This window comes from Anabas testudineus, chromosome 5 (genome assembly GCF_900324465.2).
Source record: "Anabas testudineus chromosome 5, fAnaTes1.2, whole genome shotgun sequence".
Lineage (NCBI taxonomy): Eukaryota > Metazoa > Chordata > Actinopteri > Anabantiformes > Anabantidae > Anabas > Anabas testudineus.
In genome coordinates this window covers 24,984,255-25,009,515 of record NC_046614.1, presented here as the reverse complement: position 1 = coordinate 25,009,515, position 25,261 = coordinate 24,984,255, and the positions used below count along the sequence as shown (strand labels likewise).

General features: G+C 40.8%; 1 protein-coding gene across 1 annotated transcript in view; it reads left to right on the top strand.

Annotated features, from left to right (window-relative positions):
• The window catches only part of si:dkey-49n23.1 (semaphorin-3D), a 73,593-nt gene that overhangs the window by 45,280 nt on the left and 3,052 nt on the right, over window positions 1-25,261 (top strand). The window contains exons 3-16 of the mRNA XM_026349149.2: window positions 8,886-9,040; window positions 9,564-9,626; window positions 9,753-9,872; window positions 10,110-10,200; window positions 12,040-12,168; window positions 12,292-12,434; window positions 12,986-13,100; window positions 13,648-13,717; window positions 14,887-15,031; window positions 16,487-16,709; window positions 20,296-20,384; window positions 22,218-22,259; window positions 22,350-22,507; window positions 24,797-24,861. Coding sequence (XP_026204934.1) covers window positions 8,886-9,040; window positions 9,564-9,626; window positions 9,753-9,872; window positions 10,110-10,200; window positions 12,040-12,168; window positions 12,292-12,434; window positions 12,986-13,100; window positions 13,648-13,717; window positions 14,887-15,031; window positions 16,487-16,709; window positions 20,296-20,384; window positions 22,218-22,259; window positions 22,350-22,507; window positions 24,797-24,861 — 1,608 coding nt within the window. The remainder of the gene's footprint in view (window positions 1-8,885; window positions 9,041-9,563; window positions 9,627-9,752; window positions 9,873-10,109; window positions 10,201-12,039; window positions 12,169-12,291; window positions 12,435-12,985; window positions 13,101-13,647; window positions 13,718-14,886; window positions 15,032-16,486; window positions 16,710-20,295; window positions 20,385-22,217; window positions 22,260-22,349; window positions 22,508-24,796; window positions 24,862-25,261) is intronic.

Below are 25,261 nucleotides of genomic sequence, written 5' to 3'. Positions count from 1 at the left end.
GACACATTGCTACCTGAATTCACTGGAACAACGAACAGAAGAGTTCTGTTTCAGATCTCAGCTGAATTTTTGTGGCACATTGTACGTTGATCTTACTGCCAGGAAGAAAGGAGAAGACGAAGGTTCGGTCCAGTTCAGTTTCTGTGCCTAAGACTTGAAGATGATGTGAACACATGTAGGTTAGTTTCCCCAGCAGCCAGCATGAATCCATCACGACCGTTTGTCCTGACATGAACCCCTTCAGTGCTAAAATATAACAAGACTGTTCCCCAACAGAGGAAAAAGTCCTAATTTAGTGCAGATTCACTGACCTTTATGAACTTTGAAGACTTTTCTGTCACTCACATAGAGTCAGTTCAGAAGATTTCTTGGATCCAACACTTGAAACTTTCCCTTTCTAGTACAGGTATTCTTCTAATGGGAATAATCAGAACTTTTTTAAGCCTTTATTTTCCTTGCTAACCACAAGCACAGCTATTATGTGGGTAGGAAGGGTTTTGCAGCCTCAGGGCACGTGCATCTTAAACATCATCAGTGTTTGGAGCCTTTTTAAGAAGCCAAATGAAATTAATAAAAGTTGCAGACAGTAGACTTTGTTTCAGACAGAAAACATTAACAGGCTGTTGCTTTTCTTCTTCTTCCCACCACATGAATGAATTCTATCCATATATAAAGAATCTAGAGTATGAGGAGCTCAGCGTGTCCTCTCTAGATACATTTTAAAACTCATCAGCACTGATGTGGATCCACTAATAGAAACAACCTGGTTCAAAAAGCCTTCAAGGCCGTCTTGGTCTTGCTTGACAGTCTTAATGTATGAAGTCACAGAGAACAACCACTAAAACATCGTACTCTGGACGTGCTCTCACAGTCTAATGGCTCAGGACGGGTCTTAAATTTATACAGATTGTACAGGAGATAGCATCATTAGCAGCAGAGCACGCTCCAAATGTTCTCTGTGCTTACCCGTCTCTTTCTGTACTTTTTCCATTTTCATACAAACACACAGTGTTTGGCTCTTTGTCTATATTCATCTTTTCCATTCTCTTTCATTCTATTTGACAGAGCTGCACTTTTAAATTAAATCAGATCTTTAATATGTTACTTTTATAACTATTATGTCGTTTTAAACCTTCATTATGTCTCAGGAAAGTCTACACAGGGAAGTCTTTGGTGATTTTGGTGATTTGATGATGAGGGATGTTTGCTGTCAGCTGCAAATGCATGAAAACAAGAAAAAACTGTATTTGTTTTCCACTGAGAGTTTCGTACAAAGACAACTTGCTCTGCAAATGGAGAGCAAGGTAAACTTCCCTGTCTCAGGCCACGGTGTCAGGAGGGCTGTGGTTTGCTTTCTGTCATCCTGCAGACCTGCTTTCATTTGAATCCAAGCTCTGAACTCATGATCTTCGAGATGCCTCGTTCCCTCAGGTGCTCTGTAAGTGTTAGCACGTGCTCACTGAGGCCATGTGTTGCAGCTACTCTGCAGCGTGATGCTGCTCTCATGAAACAGAGGAAACACTGAGACTGGGACAGCGCGTCTTTGTAGTAGATGGTTTGTGGTTAAATGTGTTGAAGAGTAAAACATGTGTCGTCCCAAGAAGAAGCCAGCATCCTTTAACTTTGTGTATTTGTGTATCGTAATTACAACGACATCATGAGCTTTGTTTTCTTACAGTAGAAATAAAGGAAATGAACATCTTACTGTGCTTCTAATGCTAAAGTCAAACACGCTGTGGGAAACCTGGTGAAAGGCACAGGTCTGTGGCTGTGTGCTGTGGGACATGACCACAGAGGGAGACGAGACGCAGCAGTGGGTGTGCCGCTGCGATCTCGACGCCAACGCTGACCACATATCACAACACCCACTATCTGCCTATATGATGCAGCACAGCACACGTTCTGGAAAGCTGCAGCTTGTCCTCAGGAGGGAACACCCATGAACCTCTGTAAAGTCAGACACGTCCACTCCTCCGATGGTCGAACAGCCTCAGAAACATCCTCACACCTTTCAAAGCTGGTCGAACATCTCTCTGTAGCCAACAATCTCATGTCAGGGTGAGAGGAGCCGCGGTTTGAACTTCTGTAAACTCTATTTTCATTCTTCACACACTTTTCAAGTGTTTGCTAGGAATACTTTCCTGGAGAGATTGAACATAGGTGTGATAATTCTCTTATTTATAGCGTTATAACTCCATGACGAATGGCTTCTCACCCCCCCTTATTACTGGCACCGTGTTCTGACAACAGGTTTTACTCTGGAGGTCTTTTCATACATACCTTAACCCTCACTGCTGTTTTTCTTTAAGCAGCTGTACAGGCAGGATAACAATATCAGGAACCGTGGCTCTAATGCTCTAAACAAGAGAAGATGATAAATGTTAGAGGGAAACAGCCTGTGTAGAACATGTAGCACATAACACGTTATAGATAAGGAAAAGTGTAACACTCTGTGTTTTTCTAACAGGTTGAAACCATTTAAGGTGAATTTATATTATTTTATTTCCAAATAACCACTAACTTTAGTGACTTTTTCCGAACGTTCCTTTTACTTTGAAAACGTTAACTCCTCTGATGAACTCTGGCGTGGCTGCTGTCAGGTCGGTCAGTGATGCTGCCAGAGTTCAGCAGAAACCAGATGTTGTCTGTTTTATGCATGAAAAACATTTCACAGCTGACACACACCAGGTTGCCCTCTCACACATACACTCCATCTACATCCAGCGTGTGTGTGTGTGTGTGTGTGTGTGTGTGTGTGTGTGGATGGAGAGAGTGTGTGCTCACCTTTACGTACTGTAGATGTGTGTGTTTCTGGCATCTGTATAATCCAAAGGCGTCGCCGATGTGTTATAATGTGTTTGGTATTTTATGAGCTTTGATAATCAGAAATACGTGACACAGAGCAGACAGGACTCTGTGACAGGTGAGGAATCCTGTCAGTTCTTATCTAATCATGAGCAATAACACACACCACCCTGTCCTCCCGCTCGGCTTGGGTGAGGTCCCTGTCACTCAAGTTGCCTTTTGAAACTCTGACACAGACCACAGAACTTTTAAAATCCAACTTCACCAGGCTCTTACGTATCAGAGAAAAATTCAATGACCCCCATAATCAAATCTGAAATTATGGAAAAACTTGAGGGTTAAAAAGAATTTTTAACCCTCGAAACACAGACAGATCCCTGCATCATGTAGCCACATGAGATTCACCAGCAGCTGGCTGTACCGACAGCTATCACTGAATTACTTTGACACTGCAGAAAACTTTAAAATTTGATTCTGTATAGAGATTTATTTGTAATAGGCATCAGTAATAATTCATAATTGATTTAATAATAAAGTGTTGGGGAGGGTGCGAATGTTTAGTTTTTCCAGAAAATAATTGAGAAGCACTGTCCTACACTTACGCTTTGTGCTGGTTGGGCACACGTCACAGTTTGGAACCCCTAGTTTACATCAGTTTTCAGTTTCTGCCTTTAATTCAGCAAAATGTAATAATTCAAGACTTTATAGGTGTTCTTTGTATTTGTCAATTGAATTTTGTAACCTGTGTAAAACCTATGAACATGAACTAAAGATAATGTAATATATGATAATATACATATTATTTAATTTATAGTATTATATTCATTACTGAAAGTAAAATAATAATTATTTGAAGCTCCAAAAAATAAAGAAATAGCAGGAAAGTGTGCAGTTTAATGTGTGTCAGCTGTTGTAGAGCTGAGGTTGGTGAACACGTCATCTGTCTCAAAGTCAAACCAGAAAAGTCAGTGAAAATATTTTAATGGCTCCATTACAGCTCAAACAAAAGCTTCATCCTGCTTTAATGAGATGATAACCAGATTTCCATGCTTAAATAAATAAGAGGGGCTTTTCTCAAGTGCTGTCCATAAATATTTAGCAGGAAAGTTGAAATGAGAGGAGCTTAGGAGCATGTGTTTTCAGTACAAAGACGTTGGCTGCTGTTCTGTGACTGTTGCGGTTGACTGGACTCTGATCAAAGATGCTTCTCTGGGGTGTGTTACACTGAACAGACTCAGGAGCTGCAGGAACATCTGAGTTTTCTTCTGCTACTTGGTGGAATAGATAGGTGTGTATGAGTGTACAGCATCATATCTATGCACAATTTGTCTGTGTGCTAATCAGAAACAACAGAGATGAAAAGTGGACTCTGAATCACCCACACAAAGCAACCTGAGCAGAGATCCAGTATAAAAGAACCAAATATGGACATAAACTCTAAGACGCATTTTATTTATTTGACTTGTTAATGATGCATGAAAGCTCCGATTAACGGATCGTCATGATACAGCAACACATGGTGGGATTTAATCCATCAGGATCCAACCTGCATTACAGTCGAGTTCCCTCAGGCCTTTTATTAACGCTGAAGGTTTTCCAACTCTGAGTGAGTCATTTACTGCATCGCTGTGCCAAGACTGAATCCACAACACGCATCCAGGACTTTATGAGCAGTTAGTTTGATGGTAGAAATATGAAAAAGAGGCAGATGTTGGCACCTGCTAGAAAACAGTGGAATAAACCAGACACAACACAAACAGCTCAGTAACAACAGAATAAAAAATAAACCTAGTACTGAACAAATCAGGAAACAAGTCCAGCTTTAATGTTTCCCATGTATCTGCTTTTATATACAAGACACAGTGTTAAGTGGAACTCGTCCATCGTTAGCTCCAACTAGTGCCTCAGTGATCACTCAGTTCTGTTTTCAGAATGGGGACAGTGATCAAGACTCACAGGCGAGCTAGAAAGACTCATTCAAAATGTTCTCTGGTCTAAATCCAGGATCCTGAACGATGCCGTCAGCCACAGCCTGAAGATCCCTAAACGCCACACGTGGGGTCTCAGTGACCTAAACACTCATTCTTTTTTTGTTTGTGTGTTCTGTGTGTGTTCCCCCGTTCGTACACAGTCTGTCTGAAGGTGGGTTGGTGGAGCTGGTTTGGTTTTCATCTTTTCCAGCCTGGTGAGGAACCAGCCAATCTCCTTTTCCCTCCAGGCACGATACTCTGACAACCATGAGTAAGAACTGTTTACTGTGCGTACACTAAACCTCAGCCTTCGCCAGGTGTTGATTTCTTAACAAGTCATTTACTGTAAAAGTGAAATCTGTAACCACCAGACTGCAAAAAGGGAAAGTGGCTGAATGAAAGAAACAATCATCACCTGAAACTAATACGAACTCAAACTGTAGAGGTCTAAATAAACTGGTTTCCACTGTGAATTCGGTAAATTTATATTCTATCTGCCTATTTTTCTATTGCTGAGTGTCCTGAAATCACTTCTAAACAATCATCAGTGTGTCCTGAATTTCCCCAGAGGCCAAAACGTTAATAAAAACCTATAAATAATATGAATACCTATTAAAAAATATGTCTTTTATGGACGTTTGCTGGTGTGAAGCAGACGTCTGTTAAAGTTTACTGGTCTAACTCTCACCTCGTCTGTAGCAGCTACATAAAACACACACACACCCTCGCTGAGCCGCACACAAAGCATTTTAATGAAGCAAATCCAGTTTTAATCACCTCCGTGATTGCAGGCAATCAGTGTTCATCGTGGAGAACAATCAATCACACACGCACACAGATGTTAGACTCACACACATGCTGTTCTGTGTTTCTCCTATCCTTAGCCTCTCACTTGTTTTCTTGCTGAAACACACACACACACACACACACACTGTAAGTGTGCTGTACAGGTGTTCTGGAAGCTCCCAGCGCTGCTCGAGTCTTTAATCTGCAACAAGTGTTTGTCATTATCCAGAAGTTTGTGTCTACACGCTCACACTGATGCTCAGCTCGTTACACGTCTCCCAGTGGTTGATTAGACTTTAACAAGACAGGAGTGAAATCAACCACAGTAATTCATCCTGCTGTGATGAGGAAATAAAAATCAAAGTTAGCATGTGATAAAAGATGAACATCTAGTAGCACGGTGTCTTTTGTTGATTCACTTTAGAGCACAACAACACAGATGAGGCTTAAACCCGATATAATGTCCAAAAACAAATTCCCAAACTGTAGTTTAAGGTCATTTATTCACACAGACTAACCAGGTGGTAACTAACCAGGTGGTAACTAACCAGGTGGTAACTAACCAGGTGGTAACTAACCAGGTGGTAACTAACCAGTGGAGAAGACGACAAAGTGACTCGCTGACCTCCTCTTCTTCTACTGTTGACCTCTCAACCCGACTAATCCGACCTCGCTGACACACATCACACATCACACACGTACTCACAAAGAACAAACGCAGAACTTAAAGCTGCACCCGAATCAAGATGTGTAGAGGTGGTGACCTCCTGTCGCTGACCAGTCACCAGCGATCCAGATCACTACTGACCAATCAGAAGCAATCAGCGTCCGATCCGACCTCGACTGGAAGGAAAAGCAGCGTTTAGCCGTTGAACTGAATGAAATCCAGACTCGCTGATCTGTGACCAATCAAATCATCACGATGGGTCCGACAGCAGGAACTCACTGCTCGGCTGCTTCATCTTAAGATAATTACTCAGAACAGTCAGAGCAGGTTCTCGTTCTGTCTTTTACACACTGTGTGTTGTCTGTTATATACGTTATCATGTAAACAGACAGAGGTTCCGTGTGATGTAAAGGTTCTGGTTTCCTTTACTCTTCCTCTCCTCCCGTATATCATGGTCGATTTTCCACTGCGTCCCCCTCAGGGAGAGTATTTTGAGATGTCTCCTGCTACGTTTTCTTTCATCGTGTATTTTCCATCCTTGGTTCACATGATGGATGGCGTCTATAGGAGTCTGTGAGGCAGAGCCAAGTGCTGCACGTCCATAAAACCCAGCTCACTTTCATTGTCTCCAGTTCTATCTTTGTCTGTGTGTGTGTGCGTGTGTGTGTGTGTGTGTCTTTCTGTGGTTGCGTGGACACGTTGTCCCTGAGACCATCACGGTGAGACCATATTGGTCATCGTGGGAGGACGGGACTTGGTTTTAGGGACATTTGGTTGTGATGGTTAAGTTTAAAGTAAGGGGCCATGTCGTGCATTATGTCAAAGTGTCTTCACACAGACAGTATCTGTCCAGTTTTTTACAGCGTACACACATTTGGAAGCGTTTTAGATAAACTGTGTGAATAATGTTTTCCATAGCTGTAATCATCACATGAGGAAATACAAATTTTTAACAGCTGACAAGATGAACTGCATAACTATTGTGTAAACAGCACAGTCTGTGTTAAACATAACGTAATGTTCAAGTACGACTGACATCAGGTTAATGGGAACATGCTCCGTTAATTTGCCCCATATGCATTTGCTCATTGTAAACGGTAAATGTTCAGTAACTGTTTCAACTTGTGGGTTTTATATTTAAAACAGGGGGACTGTTCATGACCTTTATGGATTATAGAGCAGTGTCAGAGCTGTTGTTCCCTTTGTTTAACATAATAAAGACAATTTTTCAAATTAGAGAAAAAACAGTTTGTACCTGATTAACAGTTAATTTTCTGAGGAAAAGTTGTGATTACAACTGGAAATGGAAACACAAACGTTAACACTAGTGTGTCATGTTTCTGCTTTTGTGTTTTACTTTCATTCATCGCTTTATTCATTAGTTTCATTAAAGTTAGATAAATGAACTACATAGTTCTGCAGATGATTCTCTCTTCATGTTCACGGCTGGTTAGTGAACACAAACTCCGGTGTCTCCCGTCAGCGCCGTGTGATTGTCAGGGCAGTGACTGATTTCTCTTTAAATGCTGCTGAAGTGTAGCTAATGTGCCGTGCTGCATTCAGAGTCACGGCTCGCTGTCTTTTGAGCTGCCAGGACACACAGCAGTGTCTCTCAGCACATTAAGACGCAGTGTGGGGTCCGATTCTTCTGCTCACAGGCTGAATTTAAATGTCATTACAGGCTTGTGGAGTTTCATGGTTAATTTCCTTCGCTCATCAGGTGATTATTTGCAGCACAGAAAGGTCAAAGCAACTGAAAACGTAAAGACGTGTGAGGTTAATTAACTGATGTTCTTTATTCTTATTTAGCTGAGGCCCACAGTTATTAGAACATAAAAGATTCTGCATAATGGAGACCCAGAAAGAGTCCTGGGACAGAATCGTCCCAGAGGAAGTACTTCAAGCTGCAACTAATGGTTACTGTCATCAACACGTAATGTGTAGATTATTATCTTCAGTGAAAATGTACTGACTTAAAGACTTTAAAGTTAACTTCTCAAACCTTTTCTCAAAGTTTTGTTTGTCTAGTAAAACCAAAGGGAGAGACATTAACAGTTGAGAAGTTAGGAACAGAAACTTTTTTATAAAATGAAAAGACTGAATAAGATAAATATCAGAACAGTTTTATTATTATTCATTCAACCAGTTCAGATACAAGTTTATAAAATGAAACGTGGAACTTCATCACTGCACAGCCCTTTTACATTAAATCTATTTTTGGACTACATTAACATTAGTGGCCTATACATCTTCTCAGTTTGGATATATTGCATTTGGATCAAATCCCAGTTATTTGCCTGCCACGCTCCACTTATCATTTGCAGCTGTGGAGTCGATGCCGACTGAGCTACAGAGTAAACAGCGTAGTGGCCGAGCAGCAGGGCACAGGCAGAGTTTCAGGGTTAATTTGCTCTGCTTGTTCAGGTCGTTTTCTGCCTGCTTTAACACAAACTCCCCCGAGACGGCCGAGGCCGAGGCCTGATCTGCTGCTGCTGCTGCGTGTGTGTGTGTGTGTGTGTGTTACTGTGTCCATTACATGACTTTAGTGGATCGTAGTACTCATGTATAAATATGGAAACAGTACTACTTGTACTTGTACTAATTTTAACTTTAATCTTCTGTATAATGTGAATTAGTTTTTTTCTCTGTTGTCTCAGAACTGAAGAACAGATCTGCCATTTTCTGGGAGGGTGGGGTCAGCGGCGGGTACCAGGTTCTGCTGTTGGACGAGGATCAAGGCTGGTTATTGGTTGGTGGCAAAGACCACATCTACCTGCTGAGGCCGGACAGCCTGGATCTGCCCACGCGGACGGTGAGATGTTCAGACATGTTCAGGTTTTGCTGCATCTTAATTAAAACTGCAACAAAAAAGTTTGATCATTTTCTGTGTTTTTCTAAATTTCTCAGACTTTTCTTTGTGAAGTTTGTTTGTACAAGTGAAACAGATTCATTAACTGCACAAACTGATGAAGACAGAACCTCTGAACCTCTGAAAGAAGAATCTGCACCAAATTATCAATTAGTTATCAATTAGTTTAGAAATCTATTTCTGTATCATAAACTCCAAATTCATTCACATAAAGAACAATTTCTCTTGAACTTCTCATACGTGTCATTTAAAACGTTAAAATGAAAAAGTTAACACGACCGCATTAGTCAGAGTTTTGGTTGCAGCCACTCTCCTAAAAGTTTTTCCATTTTTTATGCAAATAAACTGAAAATCACAAATATGCTCACAATTAACGTAAAGTCACAAATGCGCTGAAATTCAAATATTAATTAAACGTGTGTTTGCTGGATGTTTGATGTGACACGTGTTTCCCTCTCTCATCCAGGTCTACTGGCCTGCTGCCAGAGAACATGTAGAGCACTGCAGGCTGGCAGGAAAAAGTCTGGAGGTGAGGGTCTGAAATCAAATAGGAATAAAACAAACACAGTATGAGATGTGTTTTCCTTCATCCATTTACTCTGTGAACCAGCCTTTTGCTGAAGTCCTTTTATATTTTCTGATGTTTTCTTTTCAGACGGACTGTGCCAACTTTGTGCGGCTGCTGCAGCCCTTCAACAAGACTCATGTCTACGCCTGTGGTACTGGTGCCTACCATCCTCAGTGTACCTACCTGCACCTTGGCCACAACACAGAGGTAACAGGGAATTCATATTGATCTATAGTCCCACTCTGCTGATGCTAAATCATAGAAATGCTAATCCTTTTGAAGATTCCTTTTGTTTCCTGTTTTAAATTCAATCTGAAGATCAGTGATTAATCATTTCTTGGTCAACATCACTAGAAGAAATCCATCAGAAAGCCTGGAGGCAGGGACAGAGTTTCCTCTTTTATCAGTGACTCTGTTTGTGTGTGGTCTCTGTCTCTCCTGCAGGAGCCGTTGTTCATGTTGTCTCACACGGTGGAATCGGGCAGAGGAAAATGTCCCTTCAGTCCCAGGGAGCCCTTCACAGCCAGACTGACCGGTAGGTCTCATCCACAGTGCACACGAGCAGCAACACGCTGCATGTTCACACACTCACACACACCAGTGGGTACATTAAATCACTGCCCGTCGTCCTCTAACAGCTGTATTCATATTCTGGTGACTCGACCGCTCTTCGGTGTACAATCCCTCCACTGTCTCGGTCCTCGCTGCAGATGGTCTGTTCAGCTGAGGCCTGTGTGCTCAGACTGAGCTATTTCACCTGCTGACGTCAGCTGTGTGACATTAAACGAACATAAAACACATCGACTACATTTGGTTCATGTAGACAAAGAGCCTCTGTAAACTCTTTTTTATTAGTTATAGTTGTGTCTGTGCTGTTGAAGTGAAAGATGTTCAGCTTTGTTGGGCTGAACTCCTATACTGAAAATAAAGATCAATAATGTGGTGTATTAAATTTGGATGAGCAGCACAACCTGTGAAAAGTCTTTTACCTGTAGTCATGAAACAGACGGGTTCTAACGAGATCTGAACTTTAGACTGTACAACAGTTTGTATATTTCACCTCAGGATGTGCAGAATCATGGTGTAAATTACTCTTATTTCCAACATTGTGCAAATAAAATGATTAATCAAGAGGATAATTGGTGGCAGGTGATCTGTAAGTGTGTTGAATGGCAACGTTCATCTTTTATAATGAAAAGTGGAGGTGGAGTTCTAAACCTGGGTATTCACCTGCTTCATGCATGATGCCATTCAACATCTTTCAACCCCTGATTAAAGCCAAAGAGGAGTCTGTGGTTTAGTTAAACCGTTCTAATGTTTCTAGTGGCGTCAGAACCGTAAACCACTGCAAGCAGATACTTCAGATGATGTTTGGGTTATTAAGGACACTTCAGTGATGCTGTTATCATCTACATGATTATTAGTAAAAATTAATTTAGTTTAGGATTTTTTGGTTTTAATCTACAACAAATTACTGGACTTAGTGATATAGAAACACTCATTGTTTCTAACTTTAGGAACTTTCAGATCATTTTATGTTACAACAAAACATTTTAAAAAGGACAAATGGACTCTTGTTAAGATTTGAACTGAACTGAACTGAAATGAACTAAACTCCGTCCTGAGAGAGCTGGTTTAACTAAATGTGTTTCCTCAATATGTTTTTATCTTTTCTCAGAATAAAAACACATAACTCAGTATTTTCTCTGTTCAGGTTTTGAGTATTTCATCTGTATAAAATAAAGACACCATGTAGTTACAGTCTGTTTTACAGCGTTTCCTTATCACTGTTATGATCGTGTGACTCCAAAGTAGAATTTTAAAAAGCTGCTACTCAAGTGATGAACAGTAGTTTTAGAGGCATTGGGAAAGTTTAGATGTCCCAGGGGGACGTGTTAATGTGTGTTACACTGGATTCAAGAATGTAATTACACAAAGATGTTCACACCTTAGTTACAGACATTATGGCACAAAAATGTAATTGTACAAGGAAAATCTGACAATTCCTCTTTTGTTATGATTAACATAACGAACTATTCACATTATTCAGCAGCATCGAATTTATAAAAAAAACAGTTTATCATCAGTTTATGATAAAAAAAAAACAGAGTTTTTATTTGCTCGCTAACAGAGATTGAGCAAAATAATTGGAGCAATGTACGTTCACATTTTCAGCTTGTAAATATTTACTGTCTCACTGAGGTCCATGACTCAGGTAAAAGGCCAAAACAGGAGGAGAAGAAGTGAATGTTGAAACATAATCACACAGAAACGCTGTCTCTGTAGGAAAATAAATTTCACAAGCATGAAGTCATTGTTCTACTTAATGTACACGTCGTTATGCTGCTCATGCAGTTTCCCTCTCCCTCGTTAGACGGAGAGCTTTATGCAGGTACCTCCGTGGACTTCATGGGAGCCAACGCTGCGATCTTCCGTACGTCGATCCAGGGCAGCAGTCAACATTACATCCGCACCGAAGCCTACGACCAAAACTGGCTGAACGGTAGATTCCAGCTTTGACGCCACTTCATATATTGTTCATTTGTAACCGTGGAGACAGTGACCACAAACACACGTCATCTTCCACCTTCAGTTAACTCTTCTTCTTCATCCTTCTCCCTGTCAGAGCCTGAGTTTGTGGGCTCCTTCTCCATCCCTGACACTCACAGTCCTGACGACGACAAGGTTTACTTCTTCTTCAAGGAGAGGGCGGTGGAGGCCGGACAGTGGGACAAGAAGGTGTACAGTCGCGTGGCTCGAGTCTGCAAGGTAGAAAGACACCAGGACGTTAAGAAAACACTGGATCAGGGCAGGATGGCCACATTCAAAGAGACATGTTTGAGTTGTTTTTGTTTCTTCTTATAATCTATATTTGGGTGGTTGTGTCTGTTTTCACCCATTTTTAGTTGTTGGCTTCTTAATTACTTTGAGTCTCCGGGGGCCTCCTGAGCCCTCGGGGCCCTCGTACTACGATGAACACTGAACTGCTTTGAGGCGGATTTACAGAGGACCTTATTTCATCATCAGTCAATCTGCTGAATCAGTTCAGGCTGTAACAGAAGCTTCTTACTCATTTTGTCCAACTAAGACTTCAGAGTTCACTTTACTGTTACACAATCTAGTGAATCATTAATTGCCTCATTGACTTCACCCTGATCCTCTGAATTAGATTTAGCAGCAGATGTTGTACAGTGTAAAAATGAAATGGAAATAATCAAAGTACAAATAACAGACTTGTTAAAATAAAGCTCTCTAATAGGAAAACACGTCAGTTTAAATATTATTCTTCTGCTCAACGTCTTCCGTCTCTCTCTATCTAGAATGACGTTGGGGGGAAGAGGAGTCTGATCAACCGCTGGACGACTTTCCTCAAAGCCCGACTGGTCTGTTCTGTTCCTGGTCCGTCTGGAGTCGACACACAGTTTGATGAGCTGGGTAACACTTGTTTCCTTTCCTCCCTCCTTCTATCTTTTCCTTCCTCTCTTCCCACATCTTCATCACCTTCCTTTTCTTGTCTGACCTCTCTGGAACCGACCTTTTTGATGTTGTTCTCCCTCCTTTTCTTCTACTTCATCTCACTGTCTCTCAGCATTGAACAGAGGACACAGTCGGATGAGCAAGAACAGTAATAAATGTCCCTCCTTTCCTTCCTTCTGGTCTCCTCCTTTGTCTTTGCTCACAGCTTGAAAACGTTTTTATCTTAATTTCCTTTTCTCTTTTATTTAATTAAGCAGCTCAGGTCTCAACAAAGTAGAATGAATGCAAAGTAGTCACAGTTATAATGGGTCTATTCTAAATCAGACGTCATTTAATCTTTATTTTTAGCACCTTTGTACAGATTAATTCCATTCACAGTGCTGCACAGGTTCAAGCTGATGATGAGATAGAGATAATGCTAGTAAAAAAACATTCACATCTGAATCATTCATTTACACAACTTTACATATCTTTACTTATTTTTTATCTTGATGTGTTTTTCTAGAGGACATCTTTGTTCTGGAGACCAAGGACCCTCAAAACCCCACCATCTATGGTGTCTTCAGTACATCCAGGTGAGAAATAATCAGCCATGTAATCATAACCAACCATCGATTATGAGCCACTGTTCATTCTTTGTTTTCTGTGGTCAGATTACCTCCACCATGTACTGACAGCTCACATGATGCAGAACACAGTGTTACTCTGTGTGATAGGTCTTAGTAAGACAAGAAATATCAGATTTCCAGGATGTTGTATCAGGTTTGCGGAGCTGCTATGTCTCCAAGCAGCCTGCTCCAGAAGTACTAAGTTTATCTTTTAACTTAACTTAACCTTAAAGTCTAAATGACTTGTGCATAAAGTCATTTAGTGATGCTCCAAATCGTTTCTCTGCACAGTCACAAACTGTTATCAGCTAATTAGTTTAGTCATAATAAGTGATAATGTGTTTTAATGGATTAATCACAGCTGCAGCATTAGTGATGTTTAGACATGAGGTCTGTGAAGATTCTCAGTCATCCAGGTCTGATTGATACAAGTACTCAGTACTCACGTGTTTGTACTTCTGCCACATCTGCTTCTTGTTATTTATTCAATTTAACATTTGATCTTTTTGTAAAAGTGCAAATTTTAACAATGGAAGGAAACAAATAAATGAAACAGTGACGTGTGGTGAAGGTTCTCAGTCGTCCAGGTGAAGTTATCTGGCAACTGGACAGGAAGGAAATCCAGTTGCCACGACTCCAAATTAAACAGTGACAGCCTGTCAACGTGCACACTCACCACCAGGCTGGTACGTGCACACCCAGCGGGTGAGGTGTGGGTGGATGTGGGGTCCAAAGGTGAAGAGACCAGGGTGGTTGTGTTATTGTAACCTGAGGATAAAATCACTCCCTCCTCTTTTTTGTCTTTTTTTCTTATGTCCTCTCATTTCTCCTCTGTTCGTCTTTTCCTGTCATTTTATTTATGTCCCTGCTTCATCTCTTCATCTTTTTTGGTTCTAACCACCGAACATCACTGAGTTAAATGTTGAAGGTCCTGTTTGTGTTCTCCATCCATTCCTCCACCTCTTATCATCACTCTGATTGACTCATTTTATCGTGTCTTCAGCTGATGATCAAACTTACTTTGTTTACAGCTGACGTTTCACTGCCAAGTTTGACTTTTTTCAACCCCCCATCGCTCATAAGCTTCATCTTTTCTTTACTGCATCCAGCTCTAACACCTCCTTTTTCTCCCCCAGCTCCATTTTCCGTGGTTCAGCAGTGTGTATCTACTCCATGGCGTCTATCCGTGCTGCTTTCAACGGGCCGTTTGCTCATAAGGAAGGTCCTGACTATCGCTGGGTGGAGTACAAGGGCCGCATCCCCTATCCGAGACCTGGAACTGTAAGTACACATTTACACCCACTAATATCACAGTACATGTCCGACAGATGCTCGCTTAGTTTATTAACTGAATATTATTTACCACCGCACCTTTATAAGATATAATCTTTTTATTGTTGTATTGTTTTAACTGAATGCACCAATTAAAGTTCAAAGTGCTGGTGGAAAAAGTAAGTGAACTCTTAGATCTAATGACTGGTTGAACCACCTTTGGCAGCAGTAATCTCAATCAAGTGCTTCCTGTAGCTGTGAGTCAGACCAGCACAGAGCGCAGGGGAAGTGTAGGACTGATTCAGCTCAGACATTTTTACAGAAAACCTTGTGTGAGCAGTTTTCATGATGCTTCCTCTACTGTGCGTCATTGTTGGGATGATGGTGTTACATGGTTCCCTTTATGCCAAACAGTGCTGCATATTCTCTCCTAAAGGACCCTGCAGCTTGCATGAAGCTCACAAAGAGTTTGAGTCTCCACAATGCTACTGTTTTATGGACTGATGAAACTAAAGTTGAGTAGTTGAGGAGGAACACACACCTGACCCTTCAAGGACAGGGTGAACTGTTGTTTTTACTTGCTTATTAAACTTCATGGGCCATAATTCTTTGTCAATATAGTGATGACAGCTTGGCATTTATGTTTGTGTGAATAACTAAGAATTTCCTGTGAGATCAGACTTAAAACACACAAAACATGTCTAATGAAAACAAGCTGATGAAGCAGTGAGTGGGTGAACCTCTGGTGATTTAACACCTCAGCTCCAAAGTCCTCTGGGAAACTTCAACATGTCAGGAAAGCTGAGGTTTTAGCGTTAGAGTGTGTGTCAGGTGTTATTTCACTCTTCCTCTTGGGGAATTGACCTCTCTGTGGTGTGGTTTGGTGTTGTGCTTGATTGCAGAAGAGGTCAGCCATGTCAGTGCATGTGTGCGCGGAGGGGAGCGAGGTCCCGGTCGGACACAATGATTAAAAGCCAAATGAAACGGTTACAGAGATTCAGTGGTCACAACCTCTGATCACTGATTAACTACACACACACAGAAAATCACTTCCATCTTGTTGACGTGAACAAAAGGCCCCGTTCTTCTTTCTTTTCTTATCCATCAGTGTTGATATCATCTCTGCTGCGCCGACCTTTTCCTTTCTCAGTTTTTGTATTTGTTCTTTTTATCTGGGGGAGACTCGCTCTACAAATCCACAGGCTGTCTGACACATTCTGAGTCATTTTCCAAACCAACTATCCTCTCCTCCTTTTTTGTTTCCTCATCTTCCTCCTGTCTCCTGTCTCTTCATAAGCTGCTGCATTTTATTTCTGGTAAAACAAAGATTCTGGTAAAGTTGATTTTGGGAGTATCTTTAAGTTGGTGAAGTATCTGAACTAAACTTCTCAAAGGCAGATTTGTAGTCTGACTCTACATCTCTGACACAGATTTCTTACAGTTTTCATTCATCTTGTCCTCCAGTGTCCCAGCGAGACCTACGACGCTCTCCACAAATCCACCAAAGACTTCCCCGATGAGGTGGTGAGCTTCATGCGGCAGCATCAGCTGATGTGGGAGCCTGTCCTGCCTCTCGGCGGCAAACCCATATTAACCCGGGTCAATTCGCCTTACATGTTGAAGAAAGTGGTGGTGGACAGGGTGGACGCCGAGGATGGACCCTATGATGTCTTACACCTGGGCACAGGTGAGGAGGAGGATAAGTGGAAGACAAAGAGGGAGTTTAGAACAAAGCTGGAGAGAAAGAGTAAAAGATAAGACAAACTAGACTTCAGTGTGAGATGGACGGAGACGTGGAGAGAGATGGAAAATAAAATAACAAGGAGCCTGATTTGTATTTGACACTTTTCTCAACAAATGTTTTATAACAGAAAGAAAAATAGATTCAAGTTAAAGAAGAACGTGAGAAAACAAAGAAAACAGACGTGTAGGACGTCATGGAAGGAGACAGACAAAGGCTTTCTAATTAAAAGTGACTAAAAGATACTAGACTGAGGGTGGAGAACGGGTTAGTGTTGACAGATGTGGTGCTAGAAGACACAGAGGGTGGAAAATAGAGAAATAGATGGAACGAATGGAAACTGTGGGAAGAAAACTGGGCAAAAGAAGCAGCAGCAAAGATGAGCATAAAGAAACGTCATTTTTCCTCTGGTGGAATATGAATAAACTCCATCATAGTTTTCTATTTAAGGGGCTCGACATATTATATATATATATATATATATATATATATATATATATATATATATATATATATATATATATATATATATATATATATAATATGTCGAAAATGTATATTATTAATGCTAAGGTTAAAATGTGACAGAGCATTAAATCCCAGTTTGTGCCTGCCAACGTGAAGATTGTTCCAGATTCCTTAAACACACTTTTAACCACCTGGATTAAAAGATATTCTGTTCTGGATGTTCTTCTGATCCAGTTACAGGTGGATATGTCACATATTATGTCCCGAGTTAGTACAACAGGAATCGCGCTGTAAGAATCACTCATTGTTATGTTTTATATTTTCTAAATTAGCAAATAGAGTTCATTATGAATTAGTGGGATAGTTGTGTGTCAGTGAGTTTCTGCACAACTGTCCCACAGAAAAGGTGATTTAAAACATGTTTCCATCCACTGCTGATGTGACTGTGAAATGACAAATAAGAAAACATTCAACACTGTTAACAGAGGAGAGAACTGTTTTTAATCTACACAGTGACGTTAAATTCAAATAGAAAATATGCTTAAAACTGGTCGATCAGTGCAGCATCATAGATGTAGGATGAACTGTGTGTGTGTGTGTGTGTGTGTGTGTGTGTTTGATAAATGGTGGAGGTTATTTAACTGCTGTTGAGAGGTCGAGGGGCCAGAGGTGCTCCAATGGCTCCATACGTCTCCTCTAAGTGGATTCCTCTCCAACATCTCTCATCGCCTCATCAGCTGCACATTTACCTGTTTGATAAATTCTCCTTCTGCTCTTTCAAGTGTTCTGATTTTCACGTAGCGTGACTGTGATGAATCTTTCCGCTTGTCTGCACATCTGATCGATGGTGGAGTGGATAATGACCCATTTTAATTTACCACGGTGCACAGCCACGTGCTCCCGTCCACATGGTTTGTTCTAAAAGTAAAATATAGCTTTAAAATATCTACAGGTTGCTCTGAAGTTATATATAAGCTTAAGTAGTTTCTGCTTTTTCAGCTTCAGGTGCATTTTCATTTCTGTTAATGCAGCAGGTTTAACTTCATATTGTGCCATCTCAGTAAAGTTACACGTCTTTAAAAGATGAACTAGTGTCTTTCCTGTTTTATCTTAGATTTGATTTGCCCTGAGTGCCACAGTGAGACGTCTGTCCCAGTTATCAGAAACTTACATCGACACCCATCATCACTAAAGTGAAGGTTCAACAAAAAAAGAAAAAATATAATTTGTCAGTGTGTAGGTGGGAAACAGCTGTTACTTAAATCTGACACGTCACAACGTTTACTGTCAGTAAATACAGTAAGTTATCAGGTTGGACTCAGGATCAGTACATTAAAGGACTGAGGGCCAAAAAACTTGATCAGGGCATCCTTAGTTTTGAAGCCAGATCCTGTATTTAGATATCAAGTTATATCATTTTAAACCATCGTCTCTTTTCTAACTCGAACTCTCAGTATTTATTTTGCCACCCTGGCTTTATCCTCAGAGAGCGAGACATGAGGAGAACAAGCACAGTTACCAGCTTTCCACATTTGAAATATCACAAAGACCATTAGTCCATGTAAGTTGGGTTGTTTAAAGGCCTATCTATGGACTCACACACACACACACACACACACGTGCATAAACACACACTGACATATGTACACACACGTGTGTGTGGTACTCACACAAACACAGACTTACACTGGAGATTTCCCACAGTAGCTTCACGAGGTTCCCTGAGTGAGTGTGTGAGTGTGTGTGTTAGTGAGTGTGTGTGTGTGTGTGAGTGTGTGAGTGAGTAAAATTATGGTGAAGACTGTTGTAAACTATGGTTATTGTCATTATTTCTATTATGGAGAAAGAAACAACCACAGTTTAATTTAACATGTATTAACCGGACTGTTACTCCTGTTGTAGTACAGCTTACACACAACGTGCAGTTTCACTGGAACAGCTGGTGTGTGTTTGTAGTGGTTGTAGTAAACAGTAGTTTTTTACAATGTGTACGTTTACTTTGAGGATTCTTCTGTATCTAAGGATTACTATAGGATATGTTACCATGGCAACGCTTAATGAACTTTTTTTGTCCAGTAAAGAAGAAAAACAAATAACAACAGAGCGTGGGAATTAAGTGAACCAGATACATACAGTACTGCAGTACTCTGTCAGGTGTGGTACTGGGAGGTTCTTCTCCTTTAAACCTTAGAATCACCTCATCTAGTATGTTTATCTGCTCACATCCAGATGTTCGACTCTTGTGTTAGAGCTGGAAGTTAAAATCCTGCAGATCGCGCTCCTTTGAGATGACGCTCGTATGATTATGTCCATAAATTCTACTTGAACTTTTCCAAGTTAAACTCTGCACGAGCAGAAAACAGAGGAGAACGCAGCGAAGTCAAATACAGAATGAACAAAACACATTTTTGAGTGACACTGGATTTTCACAACCCTCAGTTACTGACATGTCTACACACAGTGTGAGTCAGGGAAACCCGCAGGCCATTAATTTCACTATCATTAAAATCTCATCTCTTCATAGAAGAAATATTTTTCCTCAGTTTTACTCTGACACTTGTTTTCTTTATCTGATAAATTAATCACACATTGTTACATGGAGATTTTTCCATTTGTCCTTCACTGGATCACTTATTATCGAGAGGTCAATCAGCTCCATCTGCTTTTCTTAGAGTTTCTTGAAGACTTTAAACATTAAAGGTTTTAATTAACTGCTAATAGTTGAACTATTATGTTCAGTCAACAATAAGCTTCTGATGCTTCGTACCAATTTTGTTTCTCAACACTTTACTTGCTTAATCCTCATAGTTACAGTAGATTTGATCGTACACTGTGAAACAAATTATAGTATAGTTTGGTTTATTAATAGTGATTTAGATTTCATTAAGAACTGTATCAACACTTTTCAATTACAGTCGTAATACTGTAAAAGATTTCATCTTCTCATCATATCTGCTAATAGCTGCATCTAGTGTGTCATAAACCATGTTTTAAATGTTTGATACCTGCACCAGTCTACCTGCATTACGTGTGTACTGACCTGTAAGTTAATGTTCTTTTCTAGATGATGGGAAGGTGGTTAAGGCCGTGTCTGTGATCAAAGACAACTGGGACACAGAGGAGGTCATGCTAGAGGAGCTGTCTGTCTTCCAGGTGAGAAATGGCTGAAAAGAAAGTAGTTTTTATTGCACCAATGCGAGTTTTAAACACCTTAAACACGTTATTGTAAGACAGTAACGTAAGATGGTACCTTGAAACTCAACTGATGATGCAGCATGTTAGGAGTTTTCCAGAAGGTGCTAAAAACACACTGGTCTGCACCTTCTCCTATAAACTGAAGCGTGTAGCTTCAGCTACACAGGACTTTTATGGCTAAAATCAGAGCTGGATTTGGTGTCTTCCAGATCTGTCCTGTGCAGACTGGCACTCGCAGTGATGGGTCTGATGTTCCGTGTGCAGTTTCCAATGGAATATGTTTGTCTGGAATAACGCCAGTAAACTGAAAAACAGATATCAGGGCACATATTTCCCAAGGTCCTCTATCTAAACAAGCCACGAGGCAGAGACGAGGAGACGAGCAAGGGAAGGAAAATAAGAGCGAAACTGTAAAAATAGAGGAAAGAGAGGATGGGAGAAAGGAAAAAGAAAGTTATCAAATCAGGTTTTATTTATGGAGCCTCAAAGTCACAAATCACAAATTGTGTGTACAACGTAAAACTTTCTGTCCCTCAAATGGGACAAAGAACAACGTGTCCCCAGAAGACTGGAAAAAAGATTAAAGAAAGATCAGAAGAGGAGGGGCTCAGACAATTCAGAGCTTCTCCAGAAAATAGCAATAGATCTGAGAAAAGACGACGTGCTGCCAACAGGCCGAGCCACAGTCGACAACCAGGGCTGAAGAAAGTCGAGCAGGAGAAAAGGAAAAAAGAAATGAAGTGAGGAAATAAGACGGAGGGAGCTGTGAACCAGAGCACAGGTGAAGGGAAGGAAGAAAGACAGAACAGCTCGACAACGAACCACAACACACAGAAACAAACAGGAAACCAGATGCTCAATGTCTGTTTGGACTTCAACAGGAACTAACTGATTTCCAGTGGTGGGCAGAGGTAAACACGCTGGCTGTGACCGTGCAGCCGTATGACAAACCCTGCTGTTTATTTTAATACGTCTTTTATCCACTAACGTCTGGGTTGGAGCCAGAAGGGGGCACGTTGCACGCTGACTGTCACAGGACACAGGATGCACAAGTCGCTGGAAAACACTTTTCTCCTGCCGTCCACCATATTTCACGTCCTCCTTATCTCTCCCTCCTCCTTCACTTCAGACCCCTGACCCTCAGCCCCGAGTGGTCAGGGGTCACTGACTCCCTTTGTAAAGCCCTGAAACAAGTCAGTGAGCTAGAAAAATGGAGCTGTGGAGTAATTTAGCCCTCTGAAGAAAAAAGAGACTCGTTAGATTTGTAATCTTAGTAGCTGCGTTGACCTCCGCAGCATTTGCCGTAGCTCTGAGACATTCCTGAACCTCCACGACTGAAATATGAGTTGTTTTTAAAGAGCAACGTCGGTAGTTTTCTAAAGTGCTCCTCGTTCTTCAGGCACGGATGAGTTTGAATGAATGAAACCGATTAAGATCAGATTTAACTTTAGTTACAGTTACTTCTGAAAGTACTCCACTCTTACATCTTACAACTCCCACTTCTTTTTGATTGTTATTTTTATTCTGTACACCAGAATATTTCAGGGCGTGTTTGAAGAGTAGCTAATTGTTGCACACAATAATAATTTTACTGCATCACACTATTAATTATCCTGTGGTAACTTTAAAGATAATGTGTCTCATGTTTATTCATTATAACCCTTATAAAATAACGCAGTCTGGGATCAAACCAAACAAAACAAACCATCTTTAGTTTAGTTCAGTTCAAGTAACAGATGCATGAAGAAATTCACATGTTTAAATTCATCCCTTTTTCATTCTATCCCACAGAGTCCCACTCCCATCCTGAGCATGGAGCTGTCAACAAAGAGGGTAGATCTCCTGTTGTTTCCTCTGACTGTTCTGTGTTTTTATGGTAGATTAACCCATATTTAATCATCCAAATTTCATGCATCTCCACAGCAACAGCTGTATGTGTCCAGTGAGGTCGGCGTGGTCCAGCTCGGCCTCCAGAGGTGTGAGTTATATGGGACTGACTGTGCTGAGTGCTGCCTTGCCAGAGACCCCTACTGCTCCTGGGACGGACAGACCTGCTCCAGATACTTCCCCACCAGTAAGAGGTAAGAGAGGCCGGGGGAGGACTGGGGGAATATGAGGAGTTATAACTATAACTATGAACTATGTTACTGTCGAGACCATCATCAGGACATTTTAATGAGGAAATCATGGGCTTTAACCAAACTTCAGTGTGTTTACTTCTAATTAGCACATGTTAAACTGCAATTATGAGACTTGGTAACCACAATACCCACGAGCCTGCTGACGTTAGCATTGAGCTCAACACACCACAGGGGCCTAGAGCAGCCTCACATGGCTGGATGGTGTAGGAAAAATGGAGCAGATTCAGTTAGTCTGCCTCATTAGAAATGAAGTCTAAGTCATTCACTGATATCAGATTCAGTAAGTCTGCCTCATTAGAAATAAAGTCTAAGTCATTCACTGATATCAGATTCAGTAAGTCTGCCTCATTAGAAATGAAGTCTAAGTCATTCACTGATATCAGATTCAGAAAGTCTGCCTCATTAGAAATAAGGTCTAAGTCATTCACTGATATCAGATTCAGTAAGTCTGCCTCATTAGAAATGAAGTCTAAGTCATTCACTGATATCAGATTCAGAAAGTCTGCCTCATTAGAAATAAAGTCTAAGTCATTCACTGATATCAGATTCAGTAAGTCTGCCTCATTAGAAATAAAGTCTAAGTCATTCACTGATATCAGATTCAGTAAGTCTGCCTCATTAGAAATGAAGTCTAAGTCATTCTAAGTCATTCACTGATATCAGATTCAGTAAGTCTGCCTCATTAGAAATGAAGTCTAAGTCATTCACTGATATCAGATTCAGAAAGTCTGCCTCATTAGAAATAAGGTCTAAGTCATTCACTGATATCAGATTCAGAAAGTCTGCCTCATTAGAAATAAGGTCTAAGTCATTCACTGATATCAGATTCAGTAAGTCTGCCTCATTAGAAATAAAGTCTAAGTCATTCACTGATATCAGATTCAGTAAGTCTGCCTCATTAGAAATAAGGTCTAAGTCATTCACTGATATCAGATTCAGTTAGTCTGCCTCATTAGAAATAAGGTCTAAGTCATTCACTGATATCAGATTCAGTAAGTCTGCCTCATTAGAAATAAGGTCTAAGTCATTCACTGATATCAGATTCAGTTAGTCTGCCTCATTAGAAATAAAGTCTAAGTCATTCACTGATATCAGATTCAGTAAGTCTGCCTCATTAGAAATAAAGTCTAAGTCATTCACTGATATCAGATTCAGTAAGTCTGCCTCATTAGAAATGAAGTCTAAGTCATTCACTGATATCAGATTCAGTAAGTCTGCCTCATTAGAAATTAGGTCTAAGTCATTCTAAGTCATTCACTGATATCAGATTCAGAAAGTCTGCCTCTTTAGAAATAAGGTCTAAGTCACTACACATGAAAGGAATAATTCCCATGTGAATCTCCTACTATAAATTCAAAGGACCACATTGCAGTTGTCCTTGTAGCCTCCACCATCATTTACCTGCACATGTGTCCGGGCTCATATTCTAACAGATCAATGCGTGACTCCAAGTGGACATTTGTGCCAGATGTTATGAAATTCCCTCCAGGCATTTCTGAGATATAGCGAGAAGAAGGGCAGACATGAGGTCACAGTGACCTTTGACCTTTGACACCAAAATCTAATCCATTCACCCTGGAGTTCAAGTGGACATTTGTGCCAAATTTAAAGAAATTCTTCTGAGACATTCCTGTGATATAGCATTGACAGAAACGTGACGGACGGCCGGAGAAGCCGTCGCTGTTTGTCTGTGGTTCAATCCGATTTTTAGAAAAAGTATTTTCCTAAAGAAAGAAACTGAAACGTAGGAGTCGGAGGAGAGACGAGTCATGAACTCAGCATCTTCTGATGAGCAGGAGAAAAGTGGACGTACAGTACAGTAAAGAACAGGACTGCTGAGAAGGGAAGTTGGGAAGGGAGGTCGAACTGGAAGGAGACGTGACAACAGTCTTTACCATGTCTGAAACAACATTCAGTATTTTCATAGCCTGTTGTTGCTCTGTGTTTCCTCATTTATAATCCTATTTGCACCCCAGAGGAGGTGACAGAAGCCCAGTAACAACACAGAGGGGAAGATTTAATGCTGTTCAACAACTTTATCTACTGCTGTTTAACTGATGAGTCTGCAGTTCAGCCGAGCGCACACACACCTCAGCCACAGACAGTAACCGAACCTGTCTGCATACGAATTAATGCAGACAAGAGACTGATAGTCACAGTGCACCCAGCTACAAGCAGATTCACAGTGACATATTCTAAACTGTGTGTGTGTGTGTGTGTGTGTTTCAGGCGGGCGAGGAGGCAGGACGTGAAGTACGGAGACCCCTGGAGTCAGTGCCCAATCACAGAGGATGGTAGGATTTCCGCTGATATGAATAAACTGTGTTTCAGATACTTTCCTGTCGTCAGTTACATAACGGACATCCAGCTTGTTTACTATGTACTTAGAAACGGAGGATTTCCCACTCACACACACACACACTCTGTGATTGATTAAGGATTTTGAAGTACCCTGCAGGGAGGAATTCAGAACGTCACAGTGGGACGACTGTTGATTACTGCTGGTTAAACAGACTAAATACCGACTCGTATAAGGAAGTGTCATTACAGAAATCCTGTAGCTAGATTATCTTTGGAAGTGGAAATGCTTTAGTTCATTATTTTAATGGTTGAGGACACAGGGTTTCTGTAATCAATCAGATGAACACAACGTGTCACAAAATGAGTTGTGTGGTAGTGAAACCACTTTGTGAA